Below are 26,212 nucleotides of genomic sequence, written 5' to 3' on the forward strand. Positions count from 1 at the left end.
AAAATCCTATGAACCGTGTTGTTCTTTGGAGATTTTAATGACACTTGGGTCATGAACAACAATCAATAATGAACTATGGATTTCAGCTCTAACGATCGAATGGAAGTGCCCTGATTCCTTGTCTGCAGCATCACATGCACACATGTAAGCACGCAGCAGGGCAAGTGAATTTATGGGCCCCAAAGATACCTCTGAGGTTTGGAATATCTACAGCCCAAAGCCAGCCCTTGTCTCCATGCTGGTAACCAGACAGGCTTTACAAAGGGCAGTAGTCAAAGTACAACAATGGAATGAAGGCTTTTGTGCTGATTTTTGGGGTGATCCAAGGCAATGGCCTGACTAAGACAATGCAGCCTTCTCCACTAGAGAGCTTTGTAGTTGATAGTTGACAGTTACATCAGCAATTATGAGAATATAATTTTTTGGAAATTTCAGTTATTACCAGTTGTATGGTCCATGAGATCAGAAATATTTGTAACAAAAATGTTTATTTTCCACATACAGAATTGGGGAACTAAGAATATGAAAAAACAATAAGACAGAATTACATCATGAAGTCCCCATGATTATTAGAGAAAGTTAGCACAAATACTCAAAGGATTGTGGGTACATGGATTAATGTACATACATTAGGTCCAGACATATAAAGAATCCAGGCTTACTGTGTTGTGAGTTTTTTTTAATGAAAGTTTTAATTATTTGAAAATTAAATAAGGATCTATAAAATCACGTTTTTCAGCATCAATGAGGAATATAAAAGAGATAATGGAAAAGAAAATAACAGTACTAATCACACTTTGATACATTCTCACAGTCTACTGATATCTTCTAATACTTTGTATTAATTCCAGCCTGCCAAGATACCACCCAGCCTGATACCTCCGATAGCAATTACAGAATATGATCCAATTATTTCCTTAAGAAAAAAAAAAAGAGAACTTTTTTGGGGGAGGGGTTAGGAAACTAGATATTTTAATGAAAATGATCTAAAACAAAAAATGCAATTGTAGTAAAATAGATGAGGAGATTGTACTTCCTTGTATTAAAATATTTTTCATAAAACATTTAAAATATATTAATGAGAATTTAATCTCATATAAACAAGTTAATCTGCTATAATACTGCTTTATGTATGTTTATATGAAATTGCATGGGACTAAAACAAATTATGTCATCATAATATTGTTTTGTATCCCCTACGGAAATGCTTGTATAAAACAGTTTAAAAAGCATATTATAGGGAGAAAAAAAAATCTTAGACTTAGTGAGGTAAGCAAGTTATTTCCTTGGAGAAGCAAGGAAAATTGCTAAAAACAAAAGTTACATTTAAAATTAGTTGGTAAACGTCAATAGTCAATATTGGTCTCAGTTTTCCTCAAATGTTAAATTGCAGCTCAAGGAAAAGAATCATTGGACAAAATTTGGAAAGGATCAGATGTATTTTAAAGGATCAAATATAAATTTATTGTTAAATTTTACAGTAAATTTTCTCACTACTGTATCTGTACCTGCAGCTAATTTTTACTAATTATGATGACTCAAAATTGTAATTTGTACATTATTAATTTCATAGAGTAATTCCAAAGCAATTGTAAGGACTTAAAGGAATTTAGAATTTTGTGTAGTTTTATTTACCCTCCAGCTTTTTAGACCCATAATATTTGGGGTCCTAGTTATGTAGTTTCTTTTATAGGATTAATCGGTGGTTTCCTGACAGACTCAGTACCAGAGTGATAGCTGGAGCAGTGGGCTAAGATGCGCAGCCCTGCAATGTATTTCATGCATTTTATTTTACCTGGTCTTTCAGATGGGGCAATATTTAGACCTGTCAGTAGCTTTTCATTATGAGGAAAACAACCTTAATCTTCATACTGATTTCTGTAAGCATCTTACTTTTTCTTAATTTATAACATTATATCTTACAACAGGCTGTAACTACATAAGAGGAGGTAAAAAAAAAAAAGTCTTATGTCTTGAAATATCTATCCAAATAATTATATTTACCTACCTCATTGGATGGCATGTCACTTATCAATCTGACCTTGCAATAGTTCAGTGCCAATCAGAAATTCAAAATCCTTTATAATGTTTGTTCTTACCTTGGTATCTGCTCTCAATGTAATATGCAACTTTCTTTCTGCTACAAAGCTTTGTTTCATCAGTTAAGTTGAAATAAAAATGTGTTATTGTTCCTTTTATTCACTAAAGAGGGTGGGCAGTAGGTTCATCAAGGATCTCAAAACATAATTGACACAACTGTGCTTATTTATGCCTAAAAGAGATATTAGTATACTCACTGAAATGCATCTCCAGCCAGAGGTCAGGGTTAAGGTTATTGGCATGGTTTTATAAGGACACTCATGTTGCACCTGTCTGCACCATCCCTTGCCTGAAGATAAATAGCAGGCTTCAGTTTCCAAAATAACAGTGTTGTTCTGTATGGCCTCATTTGTAAATAATCCAGTTTGAAGGTAACTCCAAAATCTTGATTTTAGATACATTGTAAACGAGGGCCAGACAAAACCGCTCCAGGTCATGCCTGTGACTAGCCTCATTAGTAACTAAGCTTGATCCTTCAGAGGATGACCTCAGAAGCAAACTGACGGGGGGGGGGGGGGGGGGGGGGTGTGGCTGGATGGGCAGATGGAAAACTATAAGGAAAGGTTTTAGAGAAAGCATTTTAGAAACTGAATCACTATAAATGCTCCTCCTTCTAGAGGTGATGGTCAGTTACTCTAACTTATTAATTATGTGATTTTCTCCAAAATCCACATGTCCTCCACAATCTTTGAGATTCTTCCAATTCCCACGGTATTACTGCCTTCAGGCACCTCTAAAAGTAACGGAGATTTATTCAGCCTGTCCTACTGCCCTCTGAGACAGTGCCTATTGAATCAGTCGAAAAGAAATGAATGCCAGCATGTCTTGTACCCTAGAAAATCTAACTTGAGAGATCTTGCCACTCCTTAGTTTCCCAAGATATTATGAGACTTTGTTTCCCTTATAAAAACTACCCAGTAGATAAACAGGCAAAAGAACAAATCATTCTCATAAGAAAAAAAAATGAAACCCACATAGCAACAAAAAGAAAAAAAAAAAAGTTTGCCCTCCTAAGTAGATAGAACACTAACTTAAGTAACCTTTAGTAATATTTCACATAGACTGAATTAGCAAGCAGGATTTTCATGATAGCACACACTGCTGTGATAAACAGGTGAACTCAGATGTTGCCCATAACATTATAAATTGGCATAACCTTTCTGAAAATCAGTTATATACGCCAACAATTGCAAAATGTTCAGTCTTTGAAGCAGTAACCTCACTTCTGAGAACTGGTTCTAGGAAACAACAGAACTAAAGAAAGAGATGATGAACACTAAGACATGTATTTATTGCATCATTCTCGGAAACTGTGAAAATCGAGAAGTAGAACAATGTCCCTAACTAGAGAAAGATACAGTCCCTCAACTCTGGGGCTGCTAAATAGTCACTAAAAATTGCAATTATGTGTAGTGTATATCAAGGTTGGAAAGAACAAACACGATAACTTGGTGGGAGCATACACTCTAGTGACAATTTCTTCCAAGCTCAAGGCCTTCCTTTGCGTAGGCTTGCTGGCACAGAGTGTCCTTCCCAGGTTGCTTGTTGCAAGCCAGTTTCTTCTCAGCATTCAGGTTTCAGCTTAAATGTAATTTTCTCAGGAAACCTTTCTGGTCACCTCCCCAGGACAGTCCCATCACCTCACTGCCCCATCATCTACTTTCATTCCTTGCTTAGACTTCTCATTCTCCAAGTGTTCTTGGTCTGTCATTGGTTTACTGGCACACCTTCCACCTCTTCCACCGAAATGTGAGCTCATGGGTTGACCTATCTTGTTCTCCACCAATCCTCAGAGACTAGAACACTATACAGGGCATCTTCTTGAAATCACAGAAGTTGGAAGACTGCCTCTGAGTTTAAATTAGAACTTGACTCCTGATGTCCTCTGTGGAATTGTTTCCTCATTCCTTTTATCCTCAAACTGGGAAGCCAGTTTGTGAACAGTGCTCTGAGCACGTGGAAATAGTGTGTGAGCAGCAGGCGGGCTGCACAGGGGAACAGAGCCTCTGCTCCTTCTCGGTGACAAGCAGCTGCTCTCTCCCACCACAGGTACTATAGCTGCTCCTGCAGACATCCCTCCCACAGCCCCAGTCCATAGACCTGTGAGGGGTGGTCAGCCTTCCAGTGCCCCCCGCCCCTGAAGTGGATGCCAGCCTCTGAGGAGGGGGGGGGCGGGCTATGAATTTGTGTACGAATTTGCCTGGCCTCTGCTAGACCTCCTTGGCTTCTGAAATCCCCACCACTAACACTGCTTCTTTGAGCCAAATGTCTCTATAAAAATAAAAAGCCTAGATACAAGGACCCACCGTCACATAGCAGATCTTTAAGACCAAGAACGTAGGTTTTGTCCAGAAAAGCATTAGAGGGGTGGTGTTACTTAGCAGACAGTATTTTCAAGAGACTGAAACTAAATGGAATGATTTACTTAGAGGCCTTGGGTGGTAAAGGATAATAGATCCCTGGTAGGAGGACCCTGGGGTAAAGGAGGGCAAGAAATCAGTGGAACCCTGGCTCTAGGTCTCTCCCTCCACCTCCTGGAGGTTTTTCCTTGTGCAGACCTAACGTGGCAGAAGCTATCTGGAATAGAAGTTACACATATGTGCTTGTTTGCCAGGACATTTGCCCCAGTTTGCTCAGAAGCTCTGAGTCTACTTCGCTAAAGGTCAAATTTGGGAGCCTGGCCAAGGACTGGAGCCAGGAGGTCCACCACCATCCCAAGGGACCCAGGGCCATGCTTCGAAGAGTCTAGAAGAGGAGAGAGGGCTTTCTGGGCCAAAATAGCAATCCATGCAATGAAGGTGGTAGATAATTTCTCTAATAAGAAACATGAGAGCAAGTGTCCCAAGGCCCCACGTCAGTTGGTACTTTGCTTTGGGAATGAACTATGAGACTGAACACTGCTCCATTTCTTCCTTTGGTTTCACTGTCTCTTCTCCAGCATAGCTTTCTCCTTATGGTTGGCAATAGGCAAGGGCACCTCTCTCTCTCTCTCTCTCTCTCTCTCTCCAGCTACGCGCTTAATATAAAATGGGAATTTTAACACATTGTTGTTAGTATGTATTAAGTGCCAATTAGTGCCTGAGAACACAAATAAGGAAATCCAAATATACATTATTTTGCAAATATTAAAGTCCCATGGTAATGCTATGCAATTACGACCTAATTGTGGCTTGAGGCACAAGTTATCAGGTTTGCATTTCAAAAGCAAAACCCACTTTTTCCTGGTGGGTTACTAGGACTGCATCTCACACATAGTCAGCCAGTCATCTAGGGAACTAGCTAATCATGAACTGTGCTCCTGAAATTTTAAAAAATCAGCACTTTGTTGAAGCCAAAGGAATAAACAGGGCCGCAGGGGCCCCAAGAGTCAAGCCTGAGTGCTATTTGCAACCCATCTTTCCCCCACGCTCTCAGGCACCAGCATATTGAACCATACCTGGAGAACAGAGCTTAGGAAACTATGGAGGAGAAGTTTAAGCTATAAATGGTTCGTTTAAAAAGTCCCACAACCAGGTATCTTGATTAAGACACAAGCAGGGTTCAGGAAACCAGTCTAGACTAGGACAAAGGACACCTGAGTAAGAGCATGAGAACCTGAGGCTCCGTGTTCGTGGCAAGTCCAGGTGACAGTGAACTTGTGCATCTGCATGACCTGAACACAAAGTGACTCAGGTCTGCTCCTTTCCTGAGGTCGTAGTGTGAACCCATTTTATAAATGAGAAAGCAAAAAGCTTACTCCATGCCGTTCTGGAAACTGTACCTCCTCCTGTTCTGCCCCAGAGGAGAGTTAAACTAGGGATCATGGTTATCTGGGAGCAGGGACACTGACATCCTAGTGGCTACAATAGTAACAATGGTAGAAATTTATCAACAGCTTGATAAATTCATAACATGTCCTCTCCTGTTATCCGTGCACCTATCCTCACAGGTAGGTTTTACAGCTGTTTCAGAGATTCAGTAACAGGCTGAAGGTCCCGTGGAGCTGGGACGCAAAGCCGTTTGTGTTCAACAAGCCTGGATGCAACTTCCTTGCACCCAAGGAAGCCTTGTCTTCCTTCCCCACCCCATGGGAATACTGTTGTTTTTATCTCCCGCTGCCTTTGTCTAGACTCACCTTCTCTTTAAATCCTGATTCAGAGGAAAGCAATTGTGTGCACTAACCTGAGGAATCTTACGTGATAAAAATGTAACTCAGGCAAATACACATTCTTCATTCGAAAGTAGCAGAAGTCAGCATATTTCACCCACCAGCATTTCCAGCAAGCTTTAGTTTCACTTCTCATGCAAACCCAATTTTGCTGCTTTGCCAGACTAAATGGCCATATTTTCATGCCCCACCCCCCACAATTTAGATACCTTTAAAAAAAAAATGTGTCCAAAGCTTTGATTGGACTTTAGCAAAGCCTTGAACATTTGTCAAAATTTTGTTAGGCAAGTCCAAGTATTTTCAGATTGCGTTCTGCGTCAACACGCAAAGTGGATGTCTCTTGCCACATTTAGCTCACCAGTGTAGAGGCTGATAAAAGCTGATAGTCAGAGCTTTGGAAGATATTGCAAGGTTATTTTAAACTGAGACAGCCGTAAAAGGCTTGAAGGTTTTAACTCTGCCACTTATACTGTAGTTAAGGCAGCTCAGCCCAGCAGATTGCTCTGATTTGTTCATTTAATACATTATTTTTGCATTAGTCAAGCTAATTTGATGAGAAAGTTTCCCACTGTAAAATTTCCAGCTAATGGCTTGGAAATCTATTTGAATTTTGCACCTAATAATTCATTTCAGAATTTCCAAAGCTGTAGGTAGTTCAGGCAAGCTGGGATAAATCCCAGATAAGCAGGGAAACATCTAATCAACTTGTGTTTTCACTGTAGGTACCTTAGTGAGTTTATCTACTTAATTATTTTCTGCAATAGGACAACACGTACATCAAGGCTATCGAGGCCTTTTACTTTGTGGCTCTGTGCCCACTGTGTGGGTTATTCATCGAAAATGATCTAACCAAACTTTGTTATGATGGCAATCACCGGTGTGGACCTACACAGGCTTGAGTTTGCAATTTATTACATAGATGAAAGTTACAACAAAGATAATTTGGGAAATACATCTCCCCATAGTTTACTGCATTTGCTGATAACATTTGGTAGAGATTTGAAAATTTTTTTTGTTTTTGTGCCTCAATTACAAAAAAAAAAAAATTAGAGCTGAAAGTGAGTTGTATCATTAATGTTTCCTTCTAATGGAAAACTGTAATTTTTCTGTCATTTTGGCTCTTTTTAAAAATTTTCCAGTATCAGTCTAAAAGAAGTAAAATAATTTCCAATAGGTTTCCCTCACTCCAGAAAGCAGCAATCAATATTTCTTTTCCAATTAAAATCCTGTATTTGGTTATCTCTGGAGCTGGTTGGAAATTACCATGTGGACATATAAGAAATTATATTAAACAAAATTTAGGTATTAAGTGAAAACACTGTAAAAAAATCAGCATTTTCCTCATTTTGGAACAACGGCTGTTAATAAAGTGAATGGAATAATCTGATTTTTCATTTTGGAAAAAAGTTTTCTCTTCTCAAGTTTCAGGCTGATCCAGGTAGATCCCACTTTAAATCTAGGAAGACTTTGGAAAAGAGATGAGGCTGTCTAACTATAAAGACCTTCCATGTGCTTAAACACATTTGATCAAACTTGTCCAAGTTCACATAAATGCTGTTGCCATGAGTAGGAACTCACAAGCATGTAGGTAGTGAGTAAAGAATAAGCATTAGGCAAATTGTTGGCACTACATTTAACATGTAGTTTATTTAGAACTAAATTTACTTATATTGTATCTGACTTGGGTAAACTCACAAAGTAGTCATTCATTCATTCACTCATTCATTCCTTTTACAAATGTTCAATTTGTATTTGATGCCATTGAACAAGATTTACCCTCTAAGTCCTATGACTCTGTCCTTCAGGAGATGGTATCATGTAGGAAAGCTAGGTAAAAACAAACACTTCCTAAGGGTTCCAGAGTGACATGTAAATAAGGAAGGTGGATGGCTGGCTGGCTATGGCCCTAGGAATTCATAAGAAGAAAAGATGACTGTGGAGTCCACAGATGAAGTAAGTCAGAACTCGCCTTGAAAAGGGTAAGGTCAGACTTAGCAGGAGGGAACGGGGAGCATATTGCTATGGGGAATTTCAAAGACAGAAATGAAAATTGCACGCATTGGGGTTAGGAAGAAATCCGGTCTGTGTGAAGCAGGTCTTGGTGGGAAGGAGCAAAGTACGAAATTGGCCTCATGAGGAAGAGCAGAGTACAGAGGGCCCAGATGATCAGGAACTTGAATGTGACACAATGTGGACACAGATGTTGGTCGTGGTCAGGATAGAACGCAATCAGCAAGGTTAATCTGCAGGGGGAAGTAAGCAAAGAGGAGGACAGAGGACCGGAAGCCAAAATGGCCTACTAGCCACCACCCAGGGCGGTCCAGGTTACTGGAGCAGACCCACCACGCACTACACATAGCAAACTGAACACAGCAAAGAGAGGAGTTGGAAGATGGCCCTGATCTTCTGAGCCCAGACTCAGGCTTGTGGGATGAATGGAGTCAACACTCACCTCGTGGGGCCATCTGAGAGCCTCCACACAGCATTATCCCATCAAAGACTATGCAAGGATCATATGAAAAAAACAGTGTCCTGAAGCAAAACTTCAGGGATGATGGGAACCTTGGACTTTGCTCCATCACCTCCCCAACTTCTGTGGCTTTGAGTTGGCTTTCTTTGTTTTTAAGGATATAGAGAAATAGTTACAAGATTCCTGCTGTTGGGACGCCTGGGTGGCTCAGCGGTTTCGCACCTGCTTTTGGCCCAGGGTGTGGTTCCAGGGTCCCAGGGTCGAGTCCCACGTTGGGCTCCCTGCATGGAGCCTGCTTCTCCCTCTGCCTTCTCTGCCTCTCTCTCTCTGTGTGTATCTCTCATAAATAAATAAATAAAACCTTTTATTTTAATTTTTTAAATATTTATTTATTTATATGATAGACAGAGAGAGAGAGAGAGAGAGGCAGAGACACAGGAGGAGGGAGAAGCAGGCTCCAGGCCGGGAGCCCGACATGGGACTCGATCCCGGGACTCCAGGATCGCACCCTGGACCAAAGGCAGGTGCTAAACTGCTGAGCCACCCAGGGATCCCCTAAATAAAACCTTTAAAAAAAAGATTCCTACTGTTTATCTCTTCACTCTCTTCTTACTGTCCTTACTATCCTCTGGTCTGACAAGACCAGGTGTTCCTCTGCCAGTAGTGATGATACTCTGGATAGTGGCTCTCAGGCTCCTTTTCTGTCTTGTGCACATTAAAGCCCTATCATTGCCTCACCTGTAAGACTCTGTGACGAAAGCCCACCAGACCCAGAAATCCGGGTGTGTCCTGCTTTTCCAAAGTTTGCATTAGACCACTTTGCTTTTACAAGGCATACTTCAGTACCTGTCCTAGCTAACCAAAAGAAATCTGAAGAGGATTTTTGCTTTTATGAAAAAAAGGACACAAGGGGAAATAGCAGTCAGCACCCATTAAGCTGCTCGCTACACAAGCAGGACACACCCAGGGCACCCAGAGTGGTGCCATCAAGCTCTTTCCCCAGGAACTGCACTCAGTGTCAAGACACCCTCCAGAGCTCTGAACCATGTCCATGAGCATCTGTGCTTTATCTCGATGTATTTCGAGAATCCATAGGCAAGATGTATCCTAAGGCATCAGAAAAGGTGAAGAGAGGTTATTTCAGGGGCCTGGGAACCCTCAGTAATTCCTCCATATAAACTAAAGGTAATTGCTTCTTTACCTTATGCCTCTTCGGCTTACAAAAGGTTGCATAGAAATGAGTCACATTCAGAGAGTGGAGGAAACGGGTAAATCATAAATGCTTATAAAGATGGGAGTGCGGAATGTGAAATTAATCCTAGAATTCCCCCCACTATTCCTCGTGTATTGTATGGCAACTGAAAAAAAAAAGTCCTTGAAATCAGCCAGCCCTGATTTTTGTCTTTCTGCACATCTCTGTAAAGGATGTCATTATTTTAAGCACTTATGATGAAGTAAAGTTGGCACAATAGTCCATATCATAAAAAGGAAGCTAAGATGAGCAGCTGGCTGCCCTGTGAAACATGAATTGATTGGTTGTACAAGTCAAGTATGTCCTCCCGGCGTTTATTCCCCTAGACCCTCTCTCCCGATGGCATTCTTCCTCTACAGGCTTGAAATTCTTCTACAGTTAGAAAGGCAGTTTCTGCTACCTTGCACCCTTGCTATGTTGACATAGGTGCTGACACCTCTCTTTCTGGGTCTTCCTACCATCCTTGTTGCACTTCAGCAGACGCCTGCCACAGTTTCTCTGTTTCTGTATGCAGGATCAGCCACTGTTTGTATTGCTCTGTGGACTTATTTCACCTCCCTAAGCTGAGTTTGCTTGTCTATGGAGGGGAGCCAATATTAGCAGCTAGCTCACAGGGCTATTCTTTGTATTAAGTGACATTTGTTAGTGTTACTGTTGTTGTTATTATTATTACTCCACCGTGAGGTAGGCCAGTGAGAAATAGATTTAGGACAGAGCTGGACTTAGAACTCCCTGCTCCTTTTTAGAAGCAATCTGCTCATTGAATCACATTGGCCAACAAGAAAAGAGACATGCTTTCACTTCAAAAGCTTGAATCCAGTTTAATTCAATGGCCACTGAATCTATTGTTATAATTATCTTGTAGAGGGATCAATTGGTCAACCCACCTATTTTTTTCACTATAAATTCCAGGTTAAAATTGTCATTAATCAGAGATGAACCTGACTTGCCTTTTTGTAGTCTTGACCAAATCACTATCAACTGAATATATTAAAAAAAATCAACCCATACATTTGATCTTTTTTTTCTAAAAAGTTAAAATCTATATAGACTTACTGAAATAGCAGAATAGGATAACGTTTCACAGTTATCAATAGTGTCAATAGTTTGAGTTTTGGCAGTACTTTCTTTCCTAAGTAGAATTATAAAACCATTGGCCCTTTCAGGTTTTCTTAGGATTGATTTGAAAGCTGAATTTGGTGTTTTGAGATTTGTGACTTACTTAGAAGAATTACACATTTGCTTTATGACCATCTTTTCCGTTGAAATACAATGCATCTTGTATTTGAAGAACGATCATTTCCAAACGCATGTTCCAAAGTTATATTGTGATTTTACTAAATGTAACATTAGAATAGTAGGAACCAGAGATCACCCTTCTTTGTACAGGGGAGGTAACTGAGATTCAGAGAAATTAAGCAAGTAGTTCGTAGTTCAACATCTAGTAAGTTATTGAACATTGAAGCTACTGAGTTGTCGAAAAATTCTATTACAAGTCATTTGCCTTGTTAGCTAATGTTATTTTTACTATGCCAGGACATTCTAATACCATTGTTGTTAACCTCTTTAGAGAAATAAATCTAATTTGCAGTTGGAGAATAGCAGTTGTCATTGCCTCTCTGAAGGAAAATTTTAATATTTAATTGACAATTAGACCAAGATCCATGATATCTTCAATTTCACAAGTGATCAGTGGCCCCATTCAGAAGATGAAAACCCTTCCTTGAGCTTTTGAAACTGTGATGGCTTAGTAGCCTCTTGCTTTAGTCACCCAGCCCCTGTGTCAAAAAGAGAGGAAGAGAGAGAGACATCCAGCTGGGAATCGAGGTCTTGCTTCAAAGCTTTTATCTTCAGAGGAAAGAAATCTTGTGAATTTCATTAATGTCAACAAGATCTGAGAAGATTTGAAGTATTTAAGCCCTTGGGCATCTCCAGAATGCCAAATGCTGTGGTTATTATAAGTTATTGGTTGCAAAAGCATTGCAACTTTGATTCACACCCCCCATGAACGAAGACTTTGGAAATATCCATTGTACAGTCGTACTTCAGGGCATGTTGAAAACCATCACTTTCTAAGAAGATATGAAGTCAACAAGGAAGCAGTGACTAAGCTTAAACCAAACATGGAAACACCTGGAATTCTGAATGAAGTGACATATGTTACGGTTAAGAAAAAAAAGATCAGTCCCCTCAATGTGCGACAACAAAGCTAACAAAGAAAACAAAAGAAGCATTGATTTAGGATTCAAAAAGCAGATAACCCTCAAAACTTCTTCCCAAAAGTGTCCTTCTCAAAAAATGAATTGAGTTATAGGATTTGCTTTCCCTCTTCACTTTCTCCACATCTCCAAGAAGGATCAGACTGGAATTTACAATTGTTTCCACTGTACCTTTCCAAACTTTACAGGAAAAAGCCCATTTATTCCAAAACAGGTAACTTTCTATAGAATATATTGGGTCCAAGCTAACCCCAAATAAAGAGATATTTCTGGCAAAACAAATATTGACAATTTAAACTAGATCTTGAAATTGAAAATTTCTTTAGAAGTAAAATATATCTTTCGTTTCTCTTTTCCTTTCTTAAATTAAAAAGAAAAAAATTCAAAAGCAACCACTTCATAAATATCATGAGGTATCATTTCAATGACATCTTTTTTTAATGATAAGTTATCTTTTTGATAAATCTCTTTTGGAAGATGTTAGTTTTATTCTACTGCAGCTGACATCTGCTTAAATACCAGTTAAGTGTGCCCAGGGAATTACTGTTTGGGTCATCTCAATCTTGTAACTGCTAAATCCATTACACCCAAAGGAAAAATTTGTTCAGAATCATCCAACAGAAAATCTGTGGTAGTTTAATGTCATTAAGAGGCATCTTATAATAATAATATTTGCGGTAGGTTCCACCTGCACATACCTGCCAAGACCTGAACCCGGGCCCCAAGGGCTCACTTTCTTTCTCCACAGCCATGACCTCACTGAGAGCCAGCCTGAAGGAATGCAGCTTTAGCTGTGATGGAAGCCATCAAAGATTACAGGCCCTAACAGGTAAAACTCCTTACAGCAGGTCTTTAGAGCTCTTGAAATATTTTAGTGCGGCATTTGAGAAACTAAAACAGTGCCTTTTCTGATCCCAGAAAGAAAAGATTTGGTTTCTCCTGTTAGCATTTTTTTTTTTTTTTTTTTTTTTTTTAGTTTCACTCAGTGTTGCTGCAGGGACATGGTCCAGCTCGGAGGGGCACACGAGCCGAGGCCCAGAGTTCTTGCTGCCCGCCGGCTCCCCAGCCACCTCACCTGGGGAAACGGGCCACACCTGCGCTCTCCGCTCTCCGCGAGGCGCCTTCTGTCAAGGGACGCCCTCCCGCTGGGAGCAGCTTGGGCTGGACCCGGCCTGGATTCGCGGTCGGAGGCCGTGTCTGCAAAGTGGCCTCGCCTGACCACGCTCGGGCCGGCTCACGAGTGGCCGGGAAACCGCGCTGGGCGCTGGGCGCTGGGCGCTGGGCGCTGGGCGCTGGGCCCCGGGCCGGAGGAGGGTGGGGCCAAACCAGGACGCGCTGGCAGCAGTTTCTTTCCCAGCCCCGGGTCTCTGGCTGCGGCTCAGCCGCGGTGCGATGCGCGGAGGTGCCTGCGGCTGCGCCCTGGCCTGGCGTCGGGGCCGTCCGTCCGTCCGTCCGTCCCTCTGTCTGAGCGACGCGCTGAGCGCAGGGGCAGGTCGTCCTGTGCCCCCGGAGGAGCCACGAGCCTGGACGTTCACGTCCTAGGGCAGCTTCCGAGGGGCGGCGTCGGTGCAGGGACGGCGGCCTGGGCGCAGCCGGGGCCCCTCATCGAGGCCCACCCACTCACGTGGTCTTCGACCGCGGTCCCCAGCCAGTGTTTTCTGGAACCGTGTTTGGTTCCTCGGCTTCTGAAGGCACCCACGTCGTGAGCCATTCGGGGATGACCTGCGGGCCTGCTGCTCCTCCCTGGGGGGTCCCGCTCCTCCCTCGGGGGTCCCGCTCCTCCCTGGGGGTGTCCCTGCTCCACCCTCGGGGGTCCTCCTCCTCCCTGGGGGGTCCCTGCTCTTCCCTGGGGGGTCCCTGCTCCACCCTCGGGGGTCCTGCTCCTCCCTCGGGGGTCCCCGCTCCTCCCTGGGGGGTCCCCGCCCCTCCCTTGGAGAGTCCCCACTCCTCCGTCTGGCGGACCCCTTCTTCCCTCTGGGGGTCCCGCTCCTCCCTCGGGGGTCCCCGCTCCTCCCTGTGGGGATTCCCACTCTCCCCTCGGGGGGCAAGTCACTGCTCCAGCAGCACAGTCCCCAAACTAACAGACCCGTTTCTCTTCGGGCAATGCTGCCGGTGGCTCTTGTCACGGCCAGGAAGGACGGGCTGGTGTTGTAACTTATTTCCTCCATTGGCATCACATAGATTCTCGAGGCGTGTGGAATGAGCGCCGAGGTAAGGTTTCTGTGCTTTCTCTTTCCACGCCTGCCAGAGTGCTTTCACTCCCCAGTGACTGCTCTGCGGTGTGGGCACAGGACAGCATCTACACATTCAAAAAAAAACATTAACCAAAAAAACATTAGAGGCAGAGAAGTCCAAATCTGAATGTAACTCTGCCTCAGTCTCCCCAGGGCAGCGCCTGTGTCCCTGACCGCCCTCCTCCTCCAAGGTCTGGAGGGGCTGAGTGAGAGCACACAGGTCAGGGTCCCTCAGGACGCCACCCAGAGACAACCCAAGCAGCAGGGGGACCTCTTAGCACCGAGGGTCTGTGAGGTCGGGGTGCACAGCCTGAACTGCCTACACGGTGGGTGTATATGACCAAGGCCTTCTAGAAGAGGGCCACCAGTAAGATGTCCCCAGCGAGGGGATATGCTCTCCTGAAGACAAGAGCCACTTTTCCCTGGATGGCATTACCCGGCAGTGCCTAGTAGGCTCGGCGTGCAGACAGCATCCCATCCTGATGACTGCTAGGGGTGCCGGGACCAAGGGCGCCCATCAGTGTGGCCACGCGAGGCTGCCAACACCTGCCTCGGCGCTGACTTGGGGACGGCCTTCCGCTGGCCACCAAAAGTGTCTCTCTCTCTCTCTCTGTTTGTTTTTTTAGTTTTGCTCTTTTTGCCTTCCTTGTCCCCCTTCCTGTAATCATCTTAATTAAAGGAGACGAATGCAGCTTCTACAGTTTGGAAATCGCAGAAGTGCTAAAAGACTATTTTGTCAAAATCTTACATGATGTGTGTCTGTTGCTGATTCACATCCACTACCCGGCAGCCATCGGTGGCTCACGCAGCGCCACTTCGAGGTGGCCCTTGGTGACGAGGCGTCATGGCAGCCACTTCGCAGACAAGCTGAGTTCATCACCGGGAGCGTGATGGTGCCAGATGCGAGGCTGGGAAATATATGTCCCAGTTCTGAAAAACGTGGCCCATGGAAAGAAAAAGCATCTAGATCAGGGCAGTTTAAAGAGGGGCATATAGAAAAAAAAAAGAAGAAGAAGAAGATGTATGCATGTGATTAAACATAGTGCCTACATCATCAACGATTTCAGCATTCAGAATAATAAACGCATTTACGATAGTACCTAACCAGACACAGCTTTCAAGCAGTATCTGCATCCCTCCTGCATGAGAGAATCTCCGAGAAGAAAAACTGCACCCGTTGCTCTACTCTGCTTGCGTATTTTCCCTTTGGAAAAGAAATCTGGCTTAAACCTTTGTTGCAGCCCTATTTGTTTTGTTATAAATAAAACATATCTTTTCCATCATCGATGTATCTTTCCAGCTGCTGGACATAGAACAGATTCCTAGCTTCCTAAATTGAAATGTCTTCTTCCTAATCAGAATCGATGATTGTAAATAACCATCTGGGTTGTTTTTTTTTAAGTGCCCTATTCTCACAAGTGTACTTTCCAACAGCATCACATGTGTTTAAAGTGGTGAGCTCCAGTTCAAATTCTCAAAGAAACTGGCAATCGAGCTGTTTTGAAATGGAGACTGCATTGCTCACCTGCCTCTCAGCATGGTTTGACACTAAACTGTGCCCTATCATCATTAAAGTGTGCAAAATAAGGCATGTGTTCCTCTTTGGTCTTTTTTTCTGCCCCAGTGATATACATTCTGTAACCACAAAATATGCCAACTCCAACTCACTTTTTGAACAAGCAAGTTCTATTCTGTTCTGTTCTTTTTATCATTTGGGTTTATACACTTTGGGAAACAAAAAAGCTACATACTTTACTTACTCCTACAGTTAAATATTTTTTAAAAAGTAAGAATAGGTTATTATTGAAATAAAGTATTGCTTGTCATTGTAGCCTTCTGGAAGTCAGTGGGAAAAACAGGGTGTGTTAAGCTTTCCATTGTGTGCAGACTTTCCAAACCCCCTCTGCCTCCATCAGGAAAATATGTCTGTCCCGTGATCTATTCAGTTCTTGACCTTTTGACTAATATGCCAACAAAAGACGCTATTTATTAGTGATTAATTTACGTATCTTTGCCATAAAGAATGAGATCAAGGCTGTCACCGCTCAGCACCATCACCATTTATATTTGCCCGTGTGCCCTCCAGGGGTTTGTGCTATGAGCGTGGCTGTCCTAGGCAGGCATAGGTCATGCCACCTTCTCCGGAGCTAAGTCCACCTCCTTCATGATCGGGAGGAGTCTATCAGGAATGTCATCTTGGAAAAAGAGGCACACAGAGACCAAAGAGCCTTGCTAGACAGTCTTCCCCATTCCAATCGGAATCCTGGGAAGCAGACGTTGTTCCTAACAGATGTGTTCTCTGATATGGATCTTCTTTGTCACATATCATCTGTCTCTGTCCCCGCAGCCCCTTTTTCTGACTCTCTTGTCCTGCCTTCTTTTGGACTTTCTTCCTTAAGATCTTTTCTTTACACCTGTAACAAATATCAATGACCCCCTCCAAAACACACACACATCACACAGGTGCATGCATTTCCTTTTTCCCTCTAATTCAACCCAAAGATCTTCTCTTCTTGGAAAGTTCCATCAAGTTTATTAATACCATGTTGTCCTCCATAGTGGGCATTCTGACTGCAGGGACTGTCTCCTCCCATCACCATGTAAATCTAAAGTGTGGGTGGGGAGCCTATTTACTTTGTGCATTTGTCTACAGTTTTGGAATTCTTAAACTTTTTAAAAAAGTTTATCTTTTGTTCAAAAACAATAGGGTAAAAATCTTTTTTCAGACATCTTATCTCTTATTTATTCTACAATAATTCTTGTATTTGTTTCTTTTGGATGATCAGCTACCCTGTACATCAAACTTTAACTTAAATCAAGCTTTCCGTGCGATCATAGAAATGCTTCCATCATGAGCAAGAAAATCCCACCTAACTGAGGGCCATGGGTGGCTCAGTCCATTAAGCCTCCTACTCTTGGTTTCAGCTCAGGTCATGATCTCAGGGTTGTGAGACCGAGCCCTGCATCAGGCTCCAATGCTGGGCATGAAGCCTGTTTTAGATTCTCTTTCTCCCTCTCCCTCTATACCTCACCCCTCCTCCCCACCTCATACACATTCTCTCTCACTCTCTCTCTCTCTCTCTCAAAAAAGAAAGAAAACCCCACCTAATTACAATGGCTTTGCGTTATAAGGTATTTGTTATGAAAAATTGATATACACCATAGCTGTATGTCTCCTAATCTCTTTCTGAAAATTGGTAATATTTCTGCCTGCCTTCACTCCTACCAAAAAAAAACTAACCAGGAGAGCAATTCATTTTCCTTTTGCTAGAGAAGACAGTGATATTTCTCTAATAAGTTTCTGGAAAAATCAAGCAAAAGAACTGCTTATCTCTGCTATGTGGAGCTGTAATTGTTACTTTTAATGCTGGTCTGAACCATTAGTCTTTTCTCAAGTGTCTAAAATAACTGAGGGGAAAAGTTTGCAATGCCATTTTTCCCTCTATTATTTTCACATTCGAACAAAATCAACATTTTGGAGCCATACTTGAGATATGGATAGAGTAAGGACTTTTATCTGGTGAAGTGCACATTTTCAGGCTACAGCTCCCTGCCCTGTGCGGCCTGGCCTGAGCTCACAGACCATCCTCTGCACCTCACTTCAGCAGAGATAAGAGGGGGTGATGTCAGCAACTCAGCAAAGGCGTAATAACACCTCACTGACTGGGAGCACAAACGTGGTTGAAGCCCTTGGAAATCTGTTAGTGAAGTGCAACATGCATGTGTGTCAAGACAGCTATTGGGGAAAAGCTCAAAGAATCTCTGTCTTCTGATGGAAGTGAGAGGGTCTCCATTTTAGTCAGACTCCCACACGCATGGGTGATTCCTGCAGACATCTTGCAGGTTAGGTGCATTCAGATACTTCTCATCCAAATGGTTTGAGATGGAGCATTTGCATTCCTAGGTTCCTGAGGCTGCCCAAGGCCAATCCCAGAATTATTCTCTCATAGAATCTGAGAGGCAGCTGCAGTGGTCACTTCAAGGCTCTACGAGATCCAGCCTTGGCTAGGGTCCTCCAGGCTCCAGGTCCTCTGCCTGGCTGGACTTAAGACTCTGAAACCAGCAGAGAGGCACATTCCCTGTGAAACCGTAACTAAGAGCTATTGTCCAAATGCTCAGTGATGGATGAGCAGGAGCAGCCACCGCAGGAAAGGCAGGTTCCTCGTAACCCACCCATGCCTGGGGTGATGGACATAATTTCAGATAACTGCACACTTGGATTAGGGACACTTGGAGGAGAGAGAGACCAGGTGCAATGGCACCATAGACACAGTGATGGGCTAAGCCTCTCCTTCCTCAGGTATAACCATTTAAACCACAGAGGGCTGACACTCTAACCTGGTGATAGACTGTTCATCTTTTGGGACTTTGAAGAACTCAGGGCCCAGGGAACACTCTTTATAACCATCAGACCCGAGCTTCGTGATCTGTCCTGTACCTGTGAGCACCACACTTTGGTTTATTCAGCTATTTCTTTGGTTCAGAGGCATTTTCACCAGCTCTGAATCTGGGGCTTTGTGTTTTCATAGAGTTGTCAGCACTCCTAAAACTGTAAGATCCCCTAGAAAACGTTACATGCTTGTGTCTCCCAACCAGCATTCGGAGAAAATGCCTAGACAGATGTGTAGGGCTTTTGGGGGGAAAACTGCACAATAACGGGCCTCTTTGTGTGTTTGCCTGAACCAGTGAACTCCGGAGACGGCATCGACTATAGCCAGCAGAAGAGAGAGAACATCGGCGACCTGATCCAGGAGACGCTGGAAGCCTTCGAGCGCTACGGCGGGGAGGACGCGTTCATCAACATTAAGTACATGGTCCCCACCTACGAGTCATGCGTGCTCAACTAGTGGCAGGACATGGGACGGGCGCGGGTGTCCCCGCATCCCCGTCATCTGTCTCTGCTGCTTTCGGCATCTCATTACTTGTGACTTCTACGGCTTTCTTTTCTACAGCTGCTAAAATAGTGGCTTATGGGCCATTGGACCGTTAGTCCTATTGAGAGCAAGGCTTTCCAATACATAAATAGTGCCTGTTTCTTAGATTACAATAGCGTACTGTGCTTATTTGTTCTAAGAGAAGAATTGCCTCTTTATACGGCTCGGACAGAAGCAGGAGTCCGAGTTAAACCTTCAGTTGTATAGACAATAAAACTATAATTTTCATGCGCAATTCAGCAATTGCTGTTCTGTGTCTGCCTGCCCTGAGGGTGATGTCAGAGGTTGCAAGGGAAGAGTTTATGCTGACTGCTTAATAGGTGTTTGTCATGGAGGAGAAACACCGGTTGCACAGCACCTCTCCAGCAGCTGTGCAGAACAATGTGCTTTGACATTCAATAAAACTGTTGAATCTCTATTCCATTTGCAGAAGGACAGTTTTGCAGCCTACCATGAACCTCAGCTAGGAACGTGATTAATACTTTCGGCCCACTTGTCATTGGCGCTTGGGGGGGCTTTCCAGCTCGGGTTTGGGGAGAGTGGGGGTTGGGGACGAGTAGGGGGCGTGTGCAAAATGTAACATGGCAAACATGAAAAAGGATGCTAGCATGAATCCTTGTCCCTCCGTATTGTGACATGCCTTATCCGAGGACCTGGTGTGTTATTGACAAGATGTCATCCAGCACTTTGCTCAGGGCTTTTGATCATTTTTGAAAATGATTTTCATGCATCTTAATGATTCCTTGGCAATTCTCCCTTCCTTTGCCTCCCCTTGCGAGGTGGATGGGTTCTCCTCTCTGTAGGTCTGAAGGCAGTATTTTGGAATTTTATTGAACCCCCCACTCAAAACAAAAGACAAAGAACATGTACTTTTTCATCCAAGTGAGAAAGAAAAAAGGCGCCCAAAGAGAAACCCAACCGTAAGGCAATCAGCCCCGACAGACAATGGCTTTTTAGGCATGCCGGGTGCTGAGCTCGGGGCATTTGAAACTCAGCCCAGAAAACTTCATAAAGACGGAACACTGACTTTGCACACCTGAGAAATGCTCTAACTGCCCAGAAAGGCATAGCCTAAAGTATCTCATTCTGTAGCAAAGTGCAGTTTCTGCACAAAAGTGAAGACATGGAATGTGTTCCACCATGCACCCAGCGTTGGCCTCGAGATCGTCACTAATTATTTAAGACTCAAGTTTCCAAAGGCAAACACTGAATTTGAATTTGAGAACTGGTTCATTATTCATCTTCCTTGATGACTGGCTCAGCATACGAAATCTAGCATCTGAGTAGCTACTACCACCTTGCTTCTGTAAGCATTTTTTTTTTTTTTTTTAGGATAAACAGAGATGCATGACTATGTAAAACAAATTGGCTTTCCTGTATATTTGGAAGAGGCATAGTTAGAAGTAAACATTAACAGGTTAAGGCAGATTTTTCTCCAAACTATAATGTTCATTTACACCTATTACCTCGTGTCCTGGCATCACTGATATATTTGAAGGGACGCCAAAATCCATGATACTTTCAGAAAGATAGTGCCTTGTTGGTACCTTCCAAAGTTCCTACTACAATTTCCTGCATTACTTTGGTAGAAGACAGAAGCAAGGCTGGCCTCTCATAGAAACAGGCCTGGCTTCTGGCTCTGAGGCATGGTCTTGAAAACTACCTGTTATAGGGAGCAAGACGATTCCTCCACTGACCCAAAAGCCCCAACTTTGGCTTGGAACTAAAACATCAGGTTCATTTTCCAGCTCTCACCTACCAGTTCTGCTGCCTTGGGCAAGTTATTTAACCTGAGTGTCAGGTTTCCTCAGCTGTGAAGTCAAGATCATTCCTACCTGTAGGAATGCGGTAAGGACTAATGGTGATCCATGTGAAGGGCCTACTATACTTTCTCATACCATTGGCCTTTTATTTCAAAGAGAAACATTATGAATAATGACCAATTTTTCCCCCAGCAAAGCAATATATAGTTGGAGAATCTTCAGACAATATGGTACTTCCTCCAAGGCAATAATGAGTTCTTTGTCATAAGGACACAATTTTGCAGAAAACCAAAATAACTCCATACATAGCAACATGTTCTCTGAAGAATTCTTCTTTAATACGTGTTTTACCAATGCAGAAATAGAAATGGCCTGCTTTTCAAATTCTACCTAGGTTTGTCTTCTACTTCTCCCAAATAAATTCTGATTAATGCAAAAGAAAAGAAGGAAATGTCAATAGGTTTCAGACCTTTGCATGGCACAGTGGCTTCTTTTTCACACAGCTACATTTTTACACTGAGACGTCCTTTTAAAGGTGTCAATGGGAATGCAGTTATGAAAAGTCAGAGAAATGTCAAGCATTGGTGTCATAAGCAATGTTTTTTGTTTGCCTGTGTGTTTGTTTGTGACTGTGGTATTTTTACTGGAAGATGCCATCCAAGTGTCACAGTCAACGGAAGCCGTCGGTAAGGCCCTGAACGTGAGAGGGAAGATCTAGGGGAGAACTCTGAGCTTGGTACTCAGGAACTTCAGAGCCCAAAGCAAGTCACTTAAACCTGATTTCATCACCTCTAGTAGTCTCTGCTTCCCAGGGTCGCTGCAAGGACTGAATGGTCGATGCAGGAGCACAGTGGCTAGAGCACGGGAGTAGCAACCTAGCAGATGTGGGTGTGAAATCTCTTCCCACCGCATAACTGCCTTGTGACTTTGGGCAAATTCTCGAAATGCTCGAAAACTCAAATCACTCATCCCGGAACAGGCTCCGCAATGTCTTCTTTGCAGATTTGTTAACAGCATAGCATGAAATGCATGTGGTAAGCTCATCAGGGTGCCGAGTGGGATGATGGGCGGATCATCATGGGATGGATTTTGCTAGGAAAGCAGCTTGCCCAGGGCCTGCTACAGACAGGTAGGTACTCGATCCACGTGTGGTGCACGGGATGGTGCAGTTCTCATTATGTATAATGAGGTTCCCATTGGCCAGGGTCTGGTCTCTGGCCCCCTCATAGTCATCGGTCTAGGGTACAACACAGGACCTGGTGAGAAAGACATCAGAGCTTCCACAAGCCCACCCGGCTGCCCAGAAGTCATTACAAAAGGCATGCCCTCACCTGCAAGCCTGGCTTGCCTTTCCCCCCACATTGGAACAACAGCACATAATTTATGGCCCCACTAGATCTGCAGAATGTCAGGCAGAAATACAAAGTGCAAAAGTTCTGCGAAATGGTTGCATTTTGGAGAATAGGATTTTGAAACTGAAGATCTCTTAAACAAAGAAAGCTTTAAGTCCTTCTGGGTTTACTTACATGAGCTCTCTAGAGAAGTTTCAGTGTAGGCTTTGGGACATCTCAGAGCACTGTAATTTAGAGAAGCAATAAATGAAGTCATTTTAAGTCTATTTCAATGCCCACTGCATCTCTTACTTATTTTGGCTATGTTGAGATGTTTATCACTAGCCCATCGCAAGCAGAGGCTGGGAAGCTCAAGACTGATTTTATTTTAAAGAAATAACATACCTTGGGAAATATTCCCTGAACATTTTTTCTAAATATAAATTTCTACTCTCTGATAGGATTTTAAATGGAGTCAGAAAATCTCAAATGTTTTTTAAACATTCGATTCCATGAAAGCAACCCTTTTCTAGGAAAGCGCCATTAACCAAAGTTTATCCAAAATGGGACACTTCCAGATCCAAATTGAAAATGACCATGTTCCCATTCACACGCCAAGACAATTCGCATTCACTATTTAAATATCTGGGGCCCGGGAGGACCTCTGTGCTCACACAGCCAGCAGATGAGCAGTGCTCCAAGCCTGACTGGAGCCACTTGGGCAGTAAATGTGTATCACGGTCCACCTCCCCCAACCAGGTATCCCACTGGGGGCCCTCACAGAACACCATACTCTTCTGAAGACCCAGAAGGAATGGCTATCCCAAGCTCAACCAACGTACTTTCTTCTAAAATAAGGTATTTGGAGTGCATTAAATTTCTGATTTCTCCTTGTACACTAGGTTCAGCATTGCTCTGCTCTGCTCTGTTAATGAGGGCTCACCTGTGCTCTAGGACAGAAAGGCCTTTTCAAAAGGGGACTGTGACCTCATGCCACTACAGCCATTTGTAATCATGCTGGGTTGTTTTTTTTTTTTTTTTTTAAGATTTTATTTATTTATTCATGAGAGACACAGAGAGAGAGACACAGACATAGGAAGAAGGAGAAGCAGGCTCCCCGTGGGGATCCTAATGCGGGACTCGATCCCAAGACCCTGGGATCACCGCTTGAGCCAAAGATAGATGCTGAACCACTGAATAACCCAGGTGCCCTTGTAATCATGTTGTTTTAATACAAAAGAAACCACAAGCATTCTCTCTGCCCTGCCATGGAAAAAAAAACAATAATAATACAAATGTGCTTGGTTTAATCAAGAACACTTTCCACAGGAAGATTCATATAGGTGTTGAATCTGATTCTAAAAATATCTCGCACCGTCTTTGTCTCTCTAATGGTCTTAAATGTGTGAGTGTGAGATCTAAACCCCACATCAGGCTTTGTTTCTGAGAAATCCTAACAGTCGTTTGCCCCTTCAGCCCCAACGTTGACAATGGTATTAAGCGGAATGCAGTAGCTACATAGTCAAGTGCAGGAGGTGGCTGGGCTCCATTTCCTCAGTGAGGAATGGTTCTATTGCCTGTGCTCCCACAATGTTACCTGGTCTTCCATCTCACTGCTGATGTGGTTTGTATCTTCCCTCAGGTTGCTTGCCAATTAGCTGATTCTCCTGGCCACTAGTTAGTGATGATATTTGGTGGAAAGTGCTCTTTACACCTTGGCTCATTTACATTTCTCTGTTTCAGGAGCTGGATGTTTGCTTTCACCAGTGGGAGTATTTTTTTAAGGTACTTGGATCCTTTATTCATTTTTACTTTGCCAAATCTCTGCAAGTTTCCATCTGGGTGAAAGGGTCTGTTCTTTTCCTGCATTCCAAAAGGGGTAAACACATATCACTGCCGCTTCGCATGTATTTAGAAAACCGAGAACCATTCCCTAGTTTTTTTTTTTTTAATATTTTTATTTATTTATGATAGTCACACACAGAGAGAGAGAGAGAGAGAGAGAGAGAGACAAGCAGAGGGAGAAGCAGGCTCCATGCACCGGGAGCCCGATGTGGGATTCGATCCCGGGTCTCCAGGATCGCGCCCTGGGCCAAAGGCAGGCGCCAAACCGCTGTGCCACCCAGGGATCCCCCCATTCCCTAGTTTTGCAGAGAATCTGTTGAAACTCTGCACTGTCGACTCAGATAAGTGCACGTGGCACACCGTACTTTGGTGACAATTTCAGGGCATTTCCAGATGTGTCTGTCCCCATCTATGCACCATGGGATGCCACATTAAGAGTGTTTTTTGTAAGAAGGGGAAGCTTATTGCACTGAGGAATGGCAGAGAATGTGCTATGTACCCACTTAGTGACGCGGCCATGGGGAGATGAGGAGAAATCCCATTGAAGGATGAGCCTGCTGCTTGGGGAGATGCACTGATGCTCAGACTTGCCACTGCATCCTATCTCCTGTATGGGCTCCTTCTTCTCTTCCTGACCTCTACTAGGTCAGGGCCTCATGGCTCAGGCCTCAGTCTCCCTCCCCTTCTCTACCGGTGCCCTAGGTCACCTCACCCAGGCCCAGGGCTTCCAATGCCATCTAGACACCCCTGATTCTCACATCTAATGTCCACTGCCCGAATTCCCACTGAACGTTTCACTTGGATGTCTAAAGGATGATGAAACCAGACATATGAAACCAAACCCTCCTCCCACACCCAGCAAGGTCCAGCTCAGGCAACAGGAATCTACTTCACCACTTACTCAGGTCAAAATCCTGCACTCCTGCCTGGCTCATTCTCTCTCTCTCTGTCTCTCTTTCTCCAATCCCACATCCCATCCATTGCAAGTGCTGTCTATAGAATCATCAGGGTGGCCCCATATCTGCCTGTGTCCCGACCCCTTCCTCCCATTCCAGTTCAGCCACCACCTTGCCTCCTCACTTCTGTTCCACTGGGACACTGTGCACAGCAGTCGGGGACCCTGCAGACCCAGAGCCCCTCAGATGAGCAAGCTACTCCAACCCTCCAACGGCCTTCCCCCTCCCATCCCTGAGAGTGACTCCAACTGTCACTGTGGCTGCCTGCCCCCTGCACTCTGTGGCCCCTGGCTACCCCTGACCTCATCTCCCCCCACCTCCCATGGCCTCCTGGTGTCCCGCCTCTCTGCATGCCGCCTCTGCTGGCCTCATCCCGGCCCCACAAACATGCAGATCATTCTGGTCTCAGAGCTCTGCTCCTGTAATCCCCTCAGCGCAGCACACCTTCCCCCTCATGTTCACTCGGCTCCCTCGCTCCTGGTCTCTGCTAAATGTCGCTTCCTCAGGAAGACCTTTCTCAGCCCCCTTTCCCTCCTACTCTCTATCCTTTATTTTACTTTACTTGCCTGGGAACACCGACGAGGATCTGACATGCTAGTGCATGTTCACATGCTTGTTTATGGGAGGCGGGCAGCATGAGCACAGGAGGTTCGTTCTGTGCATGATGGTGTCCCCTTGGCATGAGGCGCGGCTGGTGCAGACTCAGCACCCAGTAAACACCTAAGGCAGTGCATGAGTGGCCCTTATAAAATGGCATAGGTGGCCCACTGTCAGGCCAGTGTGTCAGAGACAGCCTCGCACACTGACAGATGGGGGACACGGGACTACTTGGGGTGTCCTAGGAGAACAACGATCAATCCAACAGAAGAGTCAGAGGATGCTCAGACTTCAGAAAATTTGAAAAGGTTCTGCTGTCGTTGGGACAGGCATTCATTATTCTGTTTAAATCAAGTCAGAGGAA

General features: G+C 43.9%; 1 protein-coding gene and 1 long non-coding RNA gene across 5 annotated transcripts in view; one reads left to right on the plus strand and one right to left on the minus strand.

Moving 5' to 3' along the window:
- The window catches only part of PACRG (parkin coregulated), a 516,787-nt gene extending 497,196 nt beyond the window's left edge, over nucleotides 1-19,591 (plus strand). The window contains exons 5-6 of one of the 3 annotated variants that reach the window (XM_077899338.1): nucleotides 12,937-13,017; nucleotides 19,109-19,591. In XM_077899338.1, coding sequence (XP_077755464.1) covers nucleotides 12,937-13,017; nucleotides 19,109-19,269 — 242 coding nt within the window. In that variant the 3' untranslated portion in view covers nucleotides 19,270-19,591. Of the gene's footprint in view, nucleotides 1-12,914; nucleotides 13,018-19,108 lie in introns of all 3 variants that reach the window. The other 2 variants (XM_077899347.1, XM_077899343.1) reach the window with 2 other exon arrangements.
- The window catches only part of LOC144314835 (uncharacterized), a 46,792-nt gene that overhangs the window by 10,744 nt on the left and 9,836 nt on the right, over nucleotides 1-26,212 (minus strand). Inside the window, exons 2-4 of one of the 2 annotated variants that reach the window (XR_013380700.1) lie at nucleotides 22,646-22,695; nucleotides 15,171-15,352; nucleotides 12,887-14,487 (exon numbers count right to left, since the gene is read on the minus strand). This is a non-coding gene — a long non-coding RNA (uncharacterized LOC144314835). Of the gene's footprint in view, nucleotides 1-11,999; nucleotides 14,488-15,170; nucleotides 15,353-22,645; nucleotides 22,696-26,212 lie in introns of those variants that run through there. The other variant, XR_013380696.1, reaches the window with a different exon arrangement.

Source organism: Canis aureus, chromosome 1 (genome assembly GCF_053574225.1).
Source record: "Canis aureus isolate CA01 chromosome 1, VMU_Caureus_v.1.0, whole genome shotgun sequence".
NCBI classification, from domain to species: Eukaryota; Metazoa; Chordata; class Mammalia; order Carnivora; family Canidae; genus Canis; species Canis aureus.